Source organism: Oncorhynchus mykiss, chromosome 3 (genome assembly GCF_013265735.2).
Source record: "Oncorhynchus mykiss isolate Arlee chromosome 3, USDA_OmykA_1.1, whole genome shotgun sequence".
Classification (NCBI taxonomy): Eukaryota; Metazoa; Chordata; class Actinopteri; order Salmoniformes; family Salmonidae; genus Oncorhynchus; species Oncorhynchus mykiss.
Window position 1 is genome coordinate 872,029 of NC_048567.1, and position 13,179 is coordinate 885,207.

The 13,179-nt window shown below is 52.2% G+C and overlaps 1 protein-coding gene across 1 annotated transcript; it reads right to left on the bottom strand.

Annotated features, from left to right (window-relative positions):
• Positions 1-6,971: 6,971 nt before the first annotated feature.
• On the bottom strand, positions 6,972-9,003 carry LOC118964345 (basic proline-rich protein-like). The gene is made up of 4 exons (XM_036975420.1): positions 8,910-9,003; positions 8,349-8,800; positions 7,174-8,239; positions 6,972-7,132 (listed from the first exon to the last, which is right to left on the bottom strand). The coding sequence occupies exons 1-4, from the start codon at positions 9,001-9,003 to the stop codon at positions 6,972-6,974; spliced, it is 1,773 nt and encodes a 590-aa protein (XP_036831315.1).
• Positions 9,004-13,179: the final 4,176 nt, after the last annotated feature.

A 13,179-nucleotide genomic window follows, 5' to 3' on the forward strand; every position in this document is an offset into this window, starting at 1 on the left:
AGTGATAGGTATGTTTTACAGCCCTGCTGTTAGGAATGTTTAGAGCCCTGGTGATAGGTATGTTTAGAGCCCTAGTGATTGGTATGTTTAGAGCCCTAATGAACGGAATGTTTAGAGCCCTGGTGATATGTATGTTTAGAGCCCTAGTGACACGTATGTTTAGAGCCCTAGTGATAGGTATGTTTAGAGCCCTAATGAAAGGTATTTTTAGAGCCCTAGTGATAGGTATGTTTCGAGCCCTAGTGACAGGTATGTTTAGAGCCCTCGTGATAGGTATGTTTAGAGCCCTAGTGATAGGTATGTTTAGAGCCCTGCTGTTAGGAATGTTTAGAGCCCTAGTGATAGGTATGTTTAGAGCCCTAGTGATAGGTATGTTTAGAGCACTAGTGATAGGTATGTTATACAGCCCTGCTGTTAGGAATGTTTAGAGCCCTAGTGATAGGTATGTTTAGAGCCCTAGTGATTGGTATGTTTAGAGCCCTAATGACCGGTATGTTTAGAGCCCTAGTGATAGGTATGTTTAGAGCCCTAGTGATTGGTATGTTTAGAGCCCTCGTGATAGGTATGTTTAGAGCCCTAGTGATAGGTATGTTTAGATCCCTGCTGTTAGCAATGTTTAGAGCCCTAGTGATAGGTATGTTTAGAGCCCTAGTGATAGGTATGTTTAGAGCACTAGCGATAGGTATATTTAGAGCCTTAGTGATAGGTATGTTTAGAGTCCTTCTGTTAGGAATGTTTAGAGCCCTAATGAAAGGTATTTTTAGAGCCCTAGTGATAGGTATGTTTCAAGCCCTAGTGACAGCTATGTTTAGAGCCCTCGTGATAGGTATGTTTAGAGCCCTAGTGATAGGAATGTTTAGAGCCCTGCTGTTAGGAATGTTTAGAGCCCTAGTGATAGGTATGTTTAGAGCCCTAGTGATAGGTATGTTTAGAGCACTAGTGATAGGTATGTTTTACAGCCCTGCTGTTAGGAATGTTTAGAGCCCTAGTGATAGGTATGTTTAGAGCCCTAGTGATTGGTATGTTTAGAGCCCTAATGACCGGTATGTTTAGAGCCCTGGTGATAGGTATGTTTAGAGCCCTAATGATAGGTATATTTAGAGCCCTAGTGATAGGGATTTTTAGAGTCCTGCTGTTAGGAATGTTTAGAGCCCTAATGATAGGTATGTTTCGAGCCCTAGTGACAGGTATGTTTAGAGCCCTCGTGATAGGTATGTTTAGAGCCCTAGTGATAGGAATGTTTAGAGCCCTGCTGTTAGGAATGTTTAGAGCCCTAGTGATAGGTATGTTTAGAGCACTAGTTATAGGTATGTTTAGAGCCCTAGTGATAGGTATGTTTAGAGCCCTAGTGATTGGTATGTTTAGAGCCCTAATGATCGGTATGTTTAGAGCCCTAATGATCGGTATGTTTAGAGCCCTAGTGATAGGTATGTTTAGAGCCCTAGTGATAGGTATGTTTAGACCCCTAATGATATGTATATTTAGAGCCCTAGTTATAGGTATGTTTAGAGCCCTAGTGATAGGTATGTTTAGATCCCTAGTGATAGGTATGTTTAGAGCACTAGTGATAGGTATATTTAGAGCCCTAGTGATAGGTATGTTTAGAGTCCTGCTGTTAGGAATGTTTAGAGTCCTAGTGATAGGTATGTTTAGAGCCCTAATGATAGGTATGTTTAGAGCCCTGCTGTTAGGAAGGTTTAGAGCCCTAGCGATAGGTATGTTTAGAGCCCTAGTGATAGTTATGTTTAGAGCCCTAGTGACAGTGATGTTTAGAGCCCTGATGTTAGAAAGGTTTAGAGTACTACTGATAGGTTTGTTTTTAGCCCTAGTTATAGGTATGTTTAGAGTCCTAGTGACAGGTATGTTTAGAGTCCTAGAATAGGTATGTTTAGAGCCCTAGTGATAGGTATGTTTAGAGTCCTAGAATATGTATGTTTAGAGCCCTAGTGATAGGTATGTTAAGAGCCCTAGTGATAGGTATGTTTAGAGCCCTGCTGTTAGGAATGTTTAGAGCCCTAGTGAAAGGTATGTTTAGAGACCTAGTGAAAGGTATTTTAGAGCCCTAGTGATAGGTATGTTTAGAGTCCTAGTGATAGGAAGGTTTAGAGCCCTAGTGATAGGTATGTTTAGAGCCCTAGTGATAGGTATGTTTAGAGCCCTAGTGATAGGTATGTTTAGAGCCCTAGTGATAGGTATGTTTAGAGCCCTGCTGTTAGGAATGTTCAAAGCCCTAGTGATAGGTATGTTTAGAGCCCTAGTAATTTTTCTCTAGGAACTATTATCCTCCTCCTATCTGACCCCTCTCTGTTCCCACTATCTGACCTCAACCTAACTCACATTACCACTCCCTGTTCCCACTATCTGACCCCTCCCCGTTCCCACTGTCTGACCTCAACCTAACTCACATTACCCCTCCCTGTTCCCACTGTCTGACAACTCCCTGTTCCCACTCTCTGACCCCTCCCTGTTCCCACTGTCTGACCCTTACCTGTTCCCACTGTCTGACCCCTCCCTGTTCCCACTATCTGACCGCTCTCTGTTCCCACTTTCTGACCTCAACCTAACTCACATTACCCCTCACTGTTCCCACTGTCTGACCCCTCCCTGTTCCCACTGTCTGACCCCTCCCTGTTCCCACTATCTGACCCCTCCCTGTTCCCACTGTCTGACCCCTCCCTGTTCCCACTATCTGACCCCTCCCTGTTCCCTCTGTCTGACCTCAAGCTAACTCACATGACCCCTCCCTGTTCCCACTGTCTGACCCCTCCCTGTTCCTACTGTCTGACCCCTCCCTGTTCCCACTGTCTGACCCCTCCCTGTTCCCACTGTCTGACCCCTCCCTGTTCCCACTGTCTGACCTGAACTTAACTCACATTACCCCTTCCTGTTCCCACTATCTGACCCCTCCCTGTTCCTCTATCTGACCCCTCACTGTTCCTCTATCTGACCCCTCCCTGTTCCCACTGTCTGACCCCTCCCTGTTCCCACTATCTGACCCCTCCCTGTTCCCACTGTCTGACCCCTCCCTGTTCCCACTATCTGACCCCTCCCTGTTCCCACTATCTGACCCCTCCCTGTTCCCACTGTCTGACCCCTCCCTGTTCCCACTATCTGACCCCTCCCTGTTCCCACTGTCTGACCCCTCCCTGTTCCCACTGTCTGACCCCTCCCTGTTCCCACTGTCTGACCCCTCCCTGTTTCCACCTTCTGACCCCTCCCTTTTCCCACTATCTGACCCCTCCCTGTTCCTACTGTCTGACCCCTCTCTGTTCCCACTGTCTGACCCCTCCCTGTTCCTACTGTCTGACCCATCCCTTTTTCCACTGCCTGACCTCAACCTAACTCATATAACCCCTCCCTGTTCCCACTGTCTGACCTCAACAAGGCCTAGTGTGGCAGAAGTTAGAGGAGGTGACAGGGCATAGTGTGGCAGAAGTTAGAGGAGGTGACAAGGCAAATATGGCAGAAGTTAGAGGAGGTGACAGGGCATAGCATGGCAGAAGTTACAGGAGGTGACAGGGCATAGCTTGGCAGAAGTTAGAGGAGGTGACAGGGCCTAGTGTGGCAGAAGTTACAGGAGGTGACAGGGCATAGTGTGGCAGAAGTTACAGGAGGTGACGGGGCATAGTGTAACAGAAGTTAGAGGAGGTGACAGGGCCTAGTGTGGCATAAGTTACAGGAGGTGACAGGGCATAGTGTGGCAGAAGTTAGAGGAGGTGACAGGGCATAGTGTGGCAGAAGTTAGAGGAGGTGACAGGGCCTAGTGTGGCAGAAGTTAGAGGAGTTGACAGGGCATAGTGTGGCAGAAGTTAGAGGACGTGACAGGGCATAGTGTGGCAGAAGTTAGAGGAGGTGACAGGGCCTAGTGTGGCAGAAGTTACAGGAGGTGTCAGGGCATTGTGTGGCAGAAGTTAGAGGAGTTGACAGTGCATAGTGTAGAAGAAGTTAGAGGAGGTGACAGGGCATAGTGTGGCAGAAGTTACAGGAGGTGACTGGGCATAGTATGGCAGAAGTTACAGAAGGTGACAGGGCCTAGTGTGGCAGAAATTAGAGGAGGTGACAGGGCATAGTGTGGCAGAAGTTAGAGGACTTGACAGGGCATAGTGTGCCAGAAGTTAGAGGAGTTGACAGGGCATAGTATGGCAGAAGTTACAGGAGGGGACAGGGCATAGTATGGCAGAAGTTACAGAAGGTGACAGGGCCTAGTGTGGCAGAAGTTAGAGGAGGTGACAGGGCCTAGTGTGGCAGAAGTTAGAGGAGGTGACAGGGCCTAGTGTGGCAGAAGTTAGAGGAGTTGACAGGGCCTAGTGTGGCAGAAGTTAGAGGAGGTGACAGGGCATAGTGTGGCAGAAGTTAGAGGAGGTGACAGGGCCTAGTGTGGCAGAAGTTAGAGGAGGTGACAGGGCCTAGTGTGGCAGAAGTTAGAGGAGGTGACAGGGCCTAGTGTGGCAGAAGTTAGAGGAGTTGACAGGGCCTAGTGTGGCAGAAGTTAGAGGAGGTGACAGGGCATAGTGTGGCAGAAGTTAGAGGAGGTGACAGGGCGTAGTATGGCAGAAGCTCCCCTGAGGTTTGAATAGAAATGGCTCCGTTCAATATTAATTGGGCTTTCTGTGGTCTCCATTTCACAGCCAGCTTCCCCTCTCTCTATTCAACATCCCTTGCCCCTCCCTTCTCCTGCTCTCCTCCCCAGCCTCTCACCTTCCTCTCCTCCTCTCCTACCCAGCTTCTCACCTTCCTCTCCTCCTCTCCTCCCCAGCCTCTCACCTTCCTCTCCTCCTCTCCTCCCCAGCATCTCACCTTCCTCTCCTCCTCTCCTACCCAGCTTCTCACCGTCCTCTCCTGCTCTCCTCCCCAGCTTCTCACCTTCCTCTCCTCCTCTTCTACCCAGCTTCTCACCGTCCTCTCCTCCCCAACCTCTAACCTTCCTTTCCTCCTCTCTTCCCCAGCCTCTCACCTTCCTCTCCTCCTCTCCTTTTCTCACCTCTTGTCCTCCTCTCCTCCCCAGCTTCTCACTTTCCTCTCCTCTTCCCCAGCCTCTCACCCCCCTCTCCTCCCCAGCCTCTCACCTTCCTCTCCTCCCCAGCCTCTCACCTCTTCTCCTCTCCTCCCCAGTAGCTCACTTTCCCCTTTTCCTCTCCTCCCCAGCTTCTCACCTTCCTCTCCTCCTCTCCAGCCTCTCACCCTCTTCTCCTCCCCAGCCTCTCACCTTCCTCTCCTCCTCTCCAGCCTCTCACCTTCCTCTCCTCCTCTCCATGCTCTCACCCTCCTCTCCTCCCCAGTCTCTCACCTTCCTCTCCTACCGAGCCTCTCACCTTCCTCTCCTCCTCTCCAGTCTCTCACCTTCCTCTCCTCCTTTCCAGCCTCTCACCCTCCTCTCCTCCCCAGCCTTTCACCTTCCTCTCCTCCTCTCCAGCCTCTCACCTTCCTCTCGTCCTCTCCAGCCTCTCACCCTCCTCTCCTCCTCTCCAGCCTCTCACCTTCCTCTCCTTCTCTACAGCCTCTCACCTTCCTCTCCTCCCCAGCCTATCACCTTCCTCTCCTCCTCTCCAGCCTCTCACCTTCCTCTCCTCCTCTCCAGCCTCTCATCCGCCTCTCCTCCCAAGCCTCTCACCTCTTCTCCTCTCCTCCCCAGCATCTCACTTTCCCCTTCTCCTCTCCTCCCCAGCCTCTCACTTCTTCTCCTCTCCTCCCCAGCCTCTCACCTCTCCTCCTCTCCTCCCCAGCATCTCACTTTCCCCTTCTCCTCTCCTCCCCAGCCTCTCACCTCTTCTCCTCTCCTCCCCAGCATCTCACTTTCCCCTTCTCCTCTCCTCCCCAGCCTCTCATTCTCCTCTCCTCCCCAGCCTCTCACCTTCCTCTCCTCCCCAGCCTCTCACCTTCCTCTCCTCCCCAGCCTCTCACCTCTTCTCCTCTCCTCCCCAGCATCTCACTTTCCCCTTCTCCTCTCCTCCCCAGCCTCTCACCTCTCCTCCTCTCCTCCCCAGCATCTCACTTTCCCCTTCTCCTCTCCTATCCAGCCTCTCACCTCTTCTCCTACTCTCCTCCCCAGCTTCTCACCTTCCTCTCCTCCTCTCCAGCCTCTCACCCTCCTCTCCTCCCCAGCCTCTCATCCTCCTCTCCTCCCAAGCCTCTCACCTCTTCTCCTCTCCTCCCCAGCATCTCACGTTCCCCTTCTCCTCTCCTCCCCAGCCTCTCACCTTCCTCTCCTCCCCAGCCTCTCACCTCTTCTCCTCTCCTCCCCAGCATCTCACTTTCCCCTTCTCCTCTCCTCCCGAGCCTCTCACTTTCCCCTTCTCCTCTCCTCCCCAGCATCTCACTTTCCCCTTCTCCTCTCCTCCCCAGCCTCTCACCTTCCTCTCCTCCCGAGCCTCTCACCTCTTCTCCTCTCCTCCCCAGCATCTCACTTTCCCCTTCTCCTCTCCTCCCCAACCTCTCACCTCTCCTCCTCTCCTCCCCAGCTTTGTCCTCTAGAGTAGTCAGTTTCCCAGCAGGTCACACTGTAGTGTGGGTTTCCATTCCATAGTAAAGCCAGTGTCTAGGATGGTTTAGTTCAACCTCTGACCTGCCGGTAGACTGGGTGGAACAGTATGACTGCTCTTCTCCCAGTGGGCTGTGATGTCAGTTAGGATTGAGTCAATGCTGTTGTTGCTGACCTCTGACCTACCAGGCGCTCTGGGCAGCAGCCTAGTGTCAGCCTTGTTAACTTATGCTGGCTTGCAGATGCCAGCTGCTTTACCAAGGAACAGTTAAAAACTTCTATGAGAGAGGTACTCGCTGTCCGTTATTCTGTCTGTCGTCTCTATGTTAAAGAGAGTAGGTGGTGGAGTGGAGCTCTCTGTGGCCCTGCTGGCCTCCTCTCTGCCCCCTCTCCTCTGTCTTCTCCTCTCATCAGATCTGATGCCAAGCCGGTTGGCCTGCAGCTCCAGATGGAGTGAATATGGAGCTTAGCTGCTTTCCCCGCTAATGCCTGATTAAGTCCCGGACCAGGCCATTGTCTCCATGCTGGCTAAAATGGCTATCAGAGGGACATGGTGCTGGGAGGGAGGGGCCAGGAAGGGGCTGGTGGGGGGGGCTGGGAGGGGCCAGGAAGGGGCTGGTGGGACTGGGAGGGGCCAGGAGGGGGCTGGTGGGACTGGGAGGGGCCAGGAGGGGGCTGGTAAGACTGGGTGGGGCCAGGAGGGGGCTGGAAGGACTGGGTGGGGCCAGGAGGGGCTGGGTGGAGCCAGGATGGGGCTGGTGGGGGGGGCTGGGAGGGGCCAGGAAGGGGCTGGTGGGACTGGGAGGGGCCAGGAGGGGGCTGGTGGGACTGGGAGGGGCCAGGAGGGGGCTGGTAAGACTGGGTGGGGCCAGGAGGGGGCTGGAAGGACTGGGTGGGGCCAGGAGGGGCTGGGTGGAGCCAGGATGGGGCTGGTGGGGGGGGCTGGGAGGGGCCAGGAAGGGGCTGGTGGGACTGGGAGGGGCCAGGAGGGGGCTGGTGGGACTGGGAGGGGCCAGGAGGGGGCTGGTAAGACTGGGTGGGGCCAGGAGGGAGCTGGAAGGACTGGGTGGGGCCAGGAGGGGCTGGGTGGAGCCAGGATGGGGCTGGGGGGACTGGGAGGGGGCTGGTGGGGGGGGCTGGAAGGGGCCAGGAAGGGGCTGGTGGGACTGGGAGGGGCCAGGAGGGTTTGGGTGGAGCCAGGATGGGACTGGTGGGACTGGGAGGGGAATGGTGGGGGTAGGTATGGAGGGGGCTGGAAGGACTGGGTGGGGCCAGGAGGGGCTGGGTGGAGCCAGGATGGGGCTGGGTGGAGCCAGGATGGGGCTGGGTGGAGCCAGGATGGGGCTGGGGGGACTGGGAGGGGCCAGGAGGGGGCTGGTGGGACTGGGAGGGGCCAGGAGGGGGCTGGTAAGACTGGGTGGGGCCAGGAGGGGGCTGGAAGGACTGGGTGGGGCCAGGAGGGGCTGGGTGGAGCCAGGATGGGGCTGGGGGGACTGGTGGGGGTGGGTATGGAGGGGGCTGGTGGGGGTGGGTATGGAGGGGGCTGGGGGGGGCTGGTGGGGGTGGGTATGGAGGGGACTGGTGGGGGTGGGTATGGAGGGGACTGGTGGGGGTGGGTATGGAGGGGGCTATTTGGGGTGGGTATGGAGGGGGCTGGTGGGGGTGGGTATGGAGGGGCTGGTGTGGGTGGGTATGGAGGGGGCTGGGGGGGCTGGTGGGGGTGGGTATGGAGGAGACTGGTGGGGGTGGGTATGGAGGGGACTGGTGGGGGTGGGTATGGAGGGGGCTAGTTGGGGTGGGTTTGGAGGGGGCTAGTTGGGGTGGGTATGGAGGGAGCTAGTTGGGGTTTGGTATGGAGGCCTGGGGGGACTGAGAGGGGGCTGGTGGGGGTGGGTATGGAGGGTGCTGGTGGGGGTGGGTATGGAGGGGGCTGGTGGGACTGGGAGGGGCCAGGAGGGGCTGGGGGGACTGGGAGGGGGCTGGTGGGGGTGGGTATGGAGGGGGCTAGTTGGGGTGGGTATGGAGGGGACTGGTGGGGGTTGGTATGGAGGGGACTGGTGGGGGTGGGTATGGAGGGGGCTGGTGGGGGTGGGTATGGAGGGGACTGGTGGTGGTGGGTATGGAGGGGACTGGTGGGTGTGGGTATGGAGGGGGCTGGGGGGGACTGGTGGAGGTGGGTATGGAGGGGGCTGGGGGGGTGGGTATTGAGGGGACTGGTGGTGGTGGGTATGGAGGGGACTGGTGGGGGTGGGTATGGAGGGGGCTGGGGGGGATTGGTGGAGGTGGGTATGGAGGGGGCTGGGGGGGTGGGTATGTAGGGGGCTGGTGGGGGTGGGTATGGAGGGGGCTGGTGGGGTGGGTATGGAGGGGACTGGTAGGGGTGGGTATGGAGGGGGCTAGTTGGGATGAAGGTTGATTCTGTAATGGATACTCATCTTATCCTGGTCCACTAAGAAGATTAGGCTTTGGGGTGTCAGATTATCCCTGATCTCTGAGCCTTTGGTGGGTCCTCCCAGCTTTCTCATGCTCCTAGCTCAGCCTTAACCTGCCTCAACCTGCCTCAACCCTCTGCTCGAATACTCTGCCTCAGCGCCCTGCCTCAGCCCTCCTTAACCCTGCCTCAAGCCCATCCCTACCTCAGCCCAACCATGCCTCAGCCCTGCCTGAGCTCTAGAATAAACACCCAGCTTGTATCCCAGCGCCCCATGTTGTGGCATGAATAATGTGTAGCGTTACAAAGTGCTTCTGGATCACAAAGAGACTGGTGTAAATGACCTCCTTCCTAAAGCAACCAGATACTGTCTCCTTTGATAGCCAGCTTCTTAAAGAAGAAACAACAGTTTCTAAACAAGTCACACTTCCAAAACAACAGCAGCACAAGTCTTAGGAAAACAGTAGCACATTATTCGTAGATAATAATGAAGAAACATGTTGACTGAGACACATTATCAAAAGCTGTAAAACATGAGGTCTGTTAGTTTGTGAGCTGGTTGGTTCATCTTCCTGAGGTCTGAGTTAGTTAGTGAGCTGGTTGGTTCATCTTCATGAGGTCTGTTAGTTAGTGAGCTGGTTGGTTCATCTTCCTGAGGTCTGAGTTAGTTAGTGAGCTGGTTGGTTCATCTTCCTGAGGTCTGTTAGTTAGTGGGCTGGTTGGTTCATCTTCCTGAGGTCTGTTAGTTAGTGAGTTGGTTGGTTCATTTTTCTGAGTTTGATTTAATTGATGCTGCATCATTGTTGCATTCAAAATCCAAGATGGCGTAGCAGTCAGACGTCTTTGTCCTGTCGTGTCCCTTGTATATATCGTTTTACATCTTTTTCTTCGCATATCTTTTAAAATGTTTTGCTAAACCTCATCATCTAAATACTCTCCTGCAACCCGCCTCACCCAATGTGGTGTGGATCTGCTTTTTTTCCCTAAAGTATTTATATTTACTTCGGATCTGGAATCCCTCAACTGAAGCTAGCCAGCTAACTACCAGATATCAGTCAGCAAACCATTGCCAGCGGTCATCAGCTAACCTTTAGCTCGGAAAGCTCTCGCCATTTCGAACAACGTTACTCTAACCAGAACATAACAGACCTATTATTTTATTTCCACCCTCCATATCCCCGCATTCCTACCGCAAACTGAACATTTTCATCTGGATCTTCGCAACTAGCTAACCGCAATCCCGGATGACTACTCCTGTCTAGCGTTTTCATCGTGCTAACTCGGTCTGCTAACTGCTAGCTTGCCTGCCCGGTCTGTAACTGCTAGACCCTGCTAACTGCTTGCTTGCTAACCCGATCTACTAACTGCTAGCTTGTTTAGCCCCGGCCTACTAACTGTTAGCTTGTTAGCATCGGCCTGCTAACTGTCTGAATCGCCGTGTCTCCAGTCAGCCAAACCACTCACTGGACCCATATGTTCACTTGGCTACACTTGCCTCTCTCTAATATCAATATGCCTCGTCCTTTACTGTCCTGGTTAGTGACACTGTCTTATTTCACTGTAGAGTCTCTAGCCCTGCTCAATATGCCTTAACCAACCATGTTGTTCCACCTCCTGCATATGCAATGACATCACTTGTTTAAAAATCTCTAGAGACTATATCTCTCTTCATTACTCAATGCCTAGGTTTACCGCCAATGTACTCACATCCTACCTTACCTTTGTCTGTACATTATGCCTTGAATCTATGCTATCGTGCCCAGAAACCTGCCCCTTTTACTCTCTGTTCCGAACATGCTAGACAGCCAGTTCATATAGTTTATAGCCGTACCCTTATCCTACTTCTCCTCTGTTCCTCTGATGATGTGGAGGTTAATCCAGTGCCTAGCTTCACTCCCACTCCCTAGGTGCTCTCATTTGTTGACTTCTGTAACCGTAAAAGCCTTGGTTTCATCAAATCAAATCAAATCAAATGTATTTATATAGCCCTTCGTACATCAGCTGATATCTCAAAGTGCTGTACAGAAACCCAGCCTAAAACCCCAAACAGCAAGCAATGCAGGTGTAGAAGCACGGTGGCTAGGAAAAACTCCCTAGAAAGGCCAAAACCTAGGAAGAAACCTAGAGAGGAACCAGGCTATGTGGGGTGGCCAGTCCTCTTCTGGCTGTGCCGGGTGGAGATTATAACAAAACATGGTCAAGATGTTCAAATGTTCATAAATGACCAGCATGGTCGAATAATAATAAGGCAGAATAGTTGAAACTGGAGCAGCAGCACAGTCAGGTGGACTGGGGACAGCAAGGAGTCATCATGTCAGGTATTTCATACAGGTAGTTTCATGCATGTTAACATTAGAAGCCTACTCCCTAAGTTTGTTTTACTCACTGCTCAGCACACTCTGCCAACCCAGATGTCTTAGCCATGTCTGACTCCTGGCTTAGGAAAACCACCAAAAACCCTGAAATCTCCATCGCTAACTATAACATTTTCCGCCAAGATAGGACTGCCAAAGGGGGCGGTATTGCAATCTACTGCAAAGATAGCCTGCAGAGTTCTGTATTACTATCCAAGTCTGTACCCAAACAATTTGAGCTTCTACTTCTAAAAATCACCTTTCCAGAAACAAGTCTCTCATTGTTGCCGCTTGCTATAGACCTCCCTCTGCCCCCAGCTGTGCCCTCGATACCATATGTGAATTGATTGCCGCCTATCTATCTTCTGAACTCGTGCTACTAGGTGACCAAAACTGGGACATGCTTAACACCCCGGCCATCCTCTGAGCTTGATGCCCTCAATCTCACACAAATTATCAATGAACCTACCAGGTACAACTCCAAATCAGTAAACACAGGCACCCTCATAGATGTCATCCTAACTAACTCGCCCTCCAAATACACCTCTGCTGTTTTCAATCAAGATCTCAGCGATCACTACTGCCTCATTGCCTGCATCCGTAATGGGTCTGCGACCAAACGACCACCCCTCATCACTGTCAAATGCTCCCTAAAACACTTCTGCGAGCAGTCCTTTCTGATCGACCTGGCCGGGGTATCCTGGAATGACATTGACCTCATCCCGTCAGTCGATGATGCCTGGCTATTCTTTAAAAGTGCCTTCCTCACCATCTTAAATAAGCATGCCCCACTCAAAAAATGTAGAACTAGGAATAGATATAGTCCTTGGTTCACTCCAGACCTGACTGCCCTTGACCAGCACAAAAACATTCTGTGGCGTTCTGCATTAGCATCGAATAGCCCCTGTGAAATGCAACTTTTCAGGCAAGTTGGGAAGAAATACACAGGCAGTTAGAAAAGCTAAGGCAAGCTTTTTCAAACAGAAATTTGCATCCTGTAGTACTAACTCAAAAAAGTTCTGGTACACTGTAAAGTCCATGGAGAATAAGAGCACCTTCTCCCAGTTGCCCACTGCACTGAGGCTACGAAACACTGTCACCACCGATAAATCCACTATAATTGAGAATTTCATTAAGCATTTCTCTACGGCTGGCCATGCTTTCCACCTGGCTACCCCTACCCCTGTCAACTGCCTGGCACCCTCCACAGCAACCCACCAAAGCCCCCACCATTTATCCTTCTCCCAAATCTAGATAGCTGATGTTCTGAAAGAGCTGCATCATCTGGACCCCTACAAATCAGCCGGGCTAGACAATCTGGACCCTCTCTTTCTAAAATTATCTACCAAAATAGTTTCAACCCCTACTAATAGCATGTTCAACCTCTCTTTCGTATCGTCTGAGATTCCCACAGATTGGAAAGCTGCCGCGGTCATCCCCCTCTTCAAAGGGGGTGACACTCTAGACCCAAACTGCTACAGACCTCTATCTATCCTACCCTGTCTTTCTAAGGTCTTCGAAAGCCAAGTTAACAAACAGATTACCGACCATTTCGAATCCCACCGTACCTTCCCTGCTATGCAATCTGGTTTCAGAGCTGGACATAGGTGCACCTCAGCCACGCTCAAGGTCCTAAACGACATCATAACCGCCATCGATAAGAAACAATACTGTGCAGCCGTATTCATCGACCTGGCCAAGGCTTTTGACTCTGTCAATCACCGCATTCTTATCGGCAGACTCAACAGCCTTAGTTTCTCAAATTATTGTCTCGCCTGGTTTACCAACTACTTCTCCGATAGAGTTCAGTGTGTCAAATCGGAGGGCCTGTTGTCCGGACCTCTGACAGTCTCTATGGGTATGCCACAGGGTTCAATTCTCGGGCCGACTCTCTTTTCTGTATACATTAATGATGT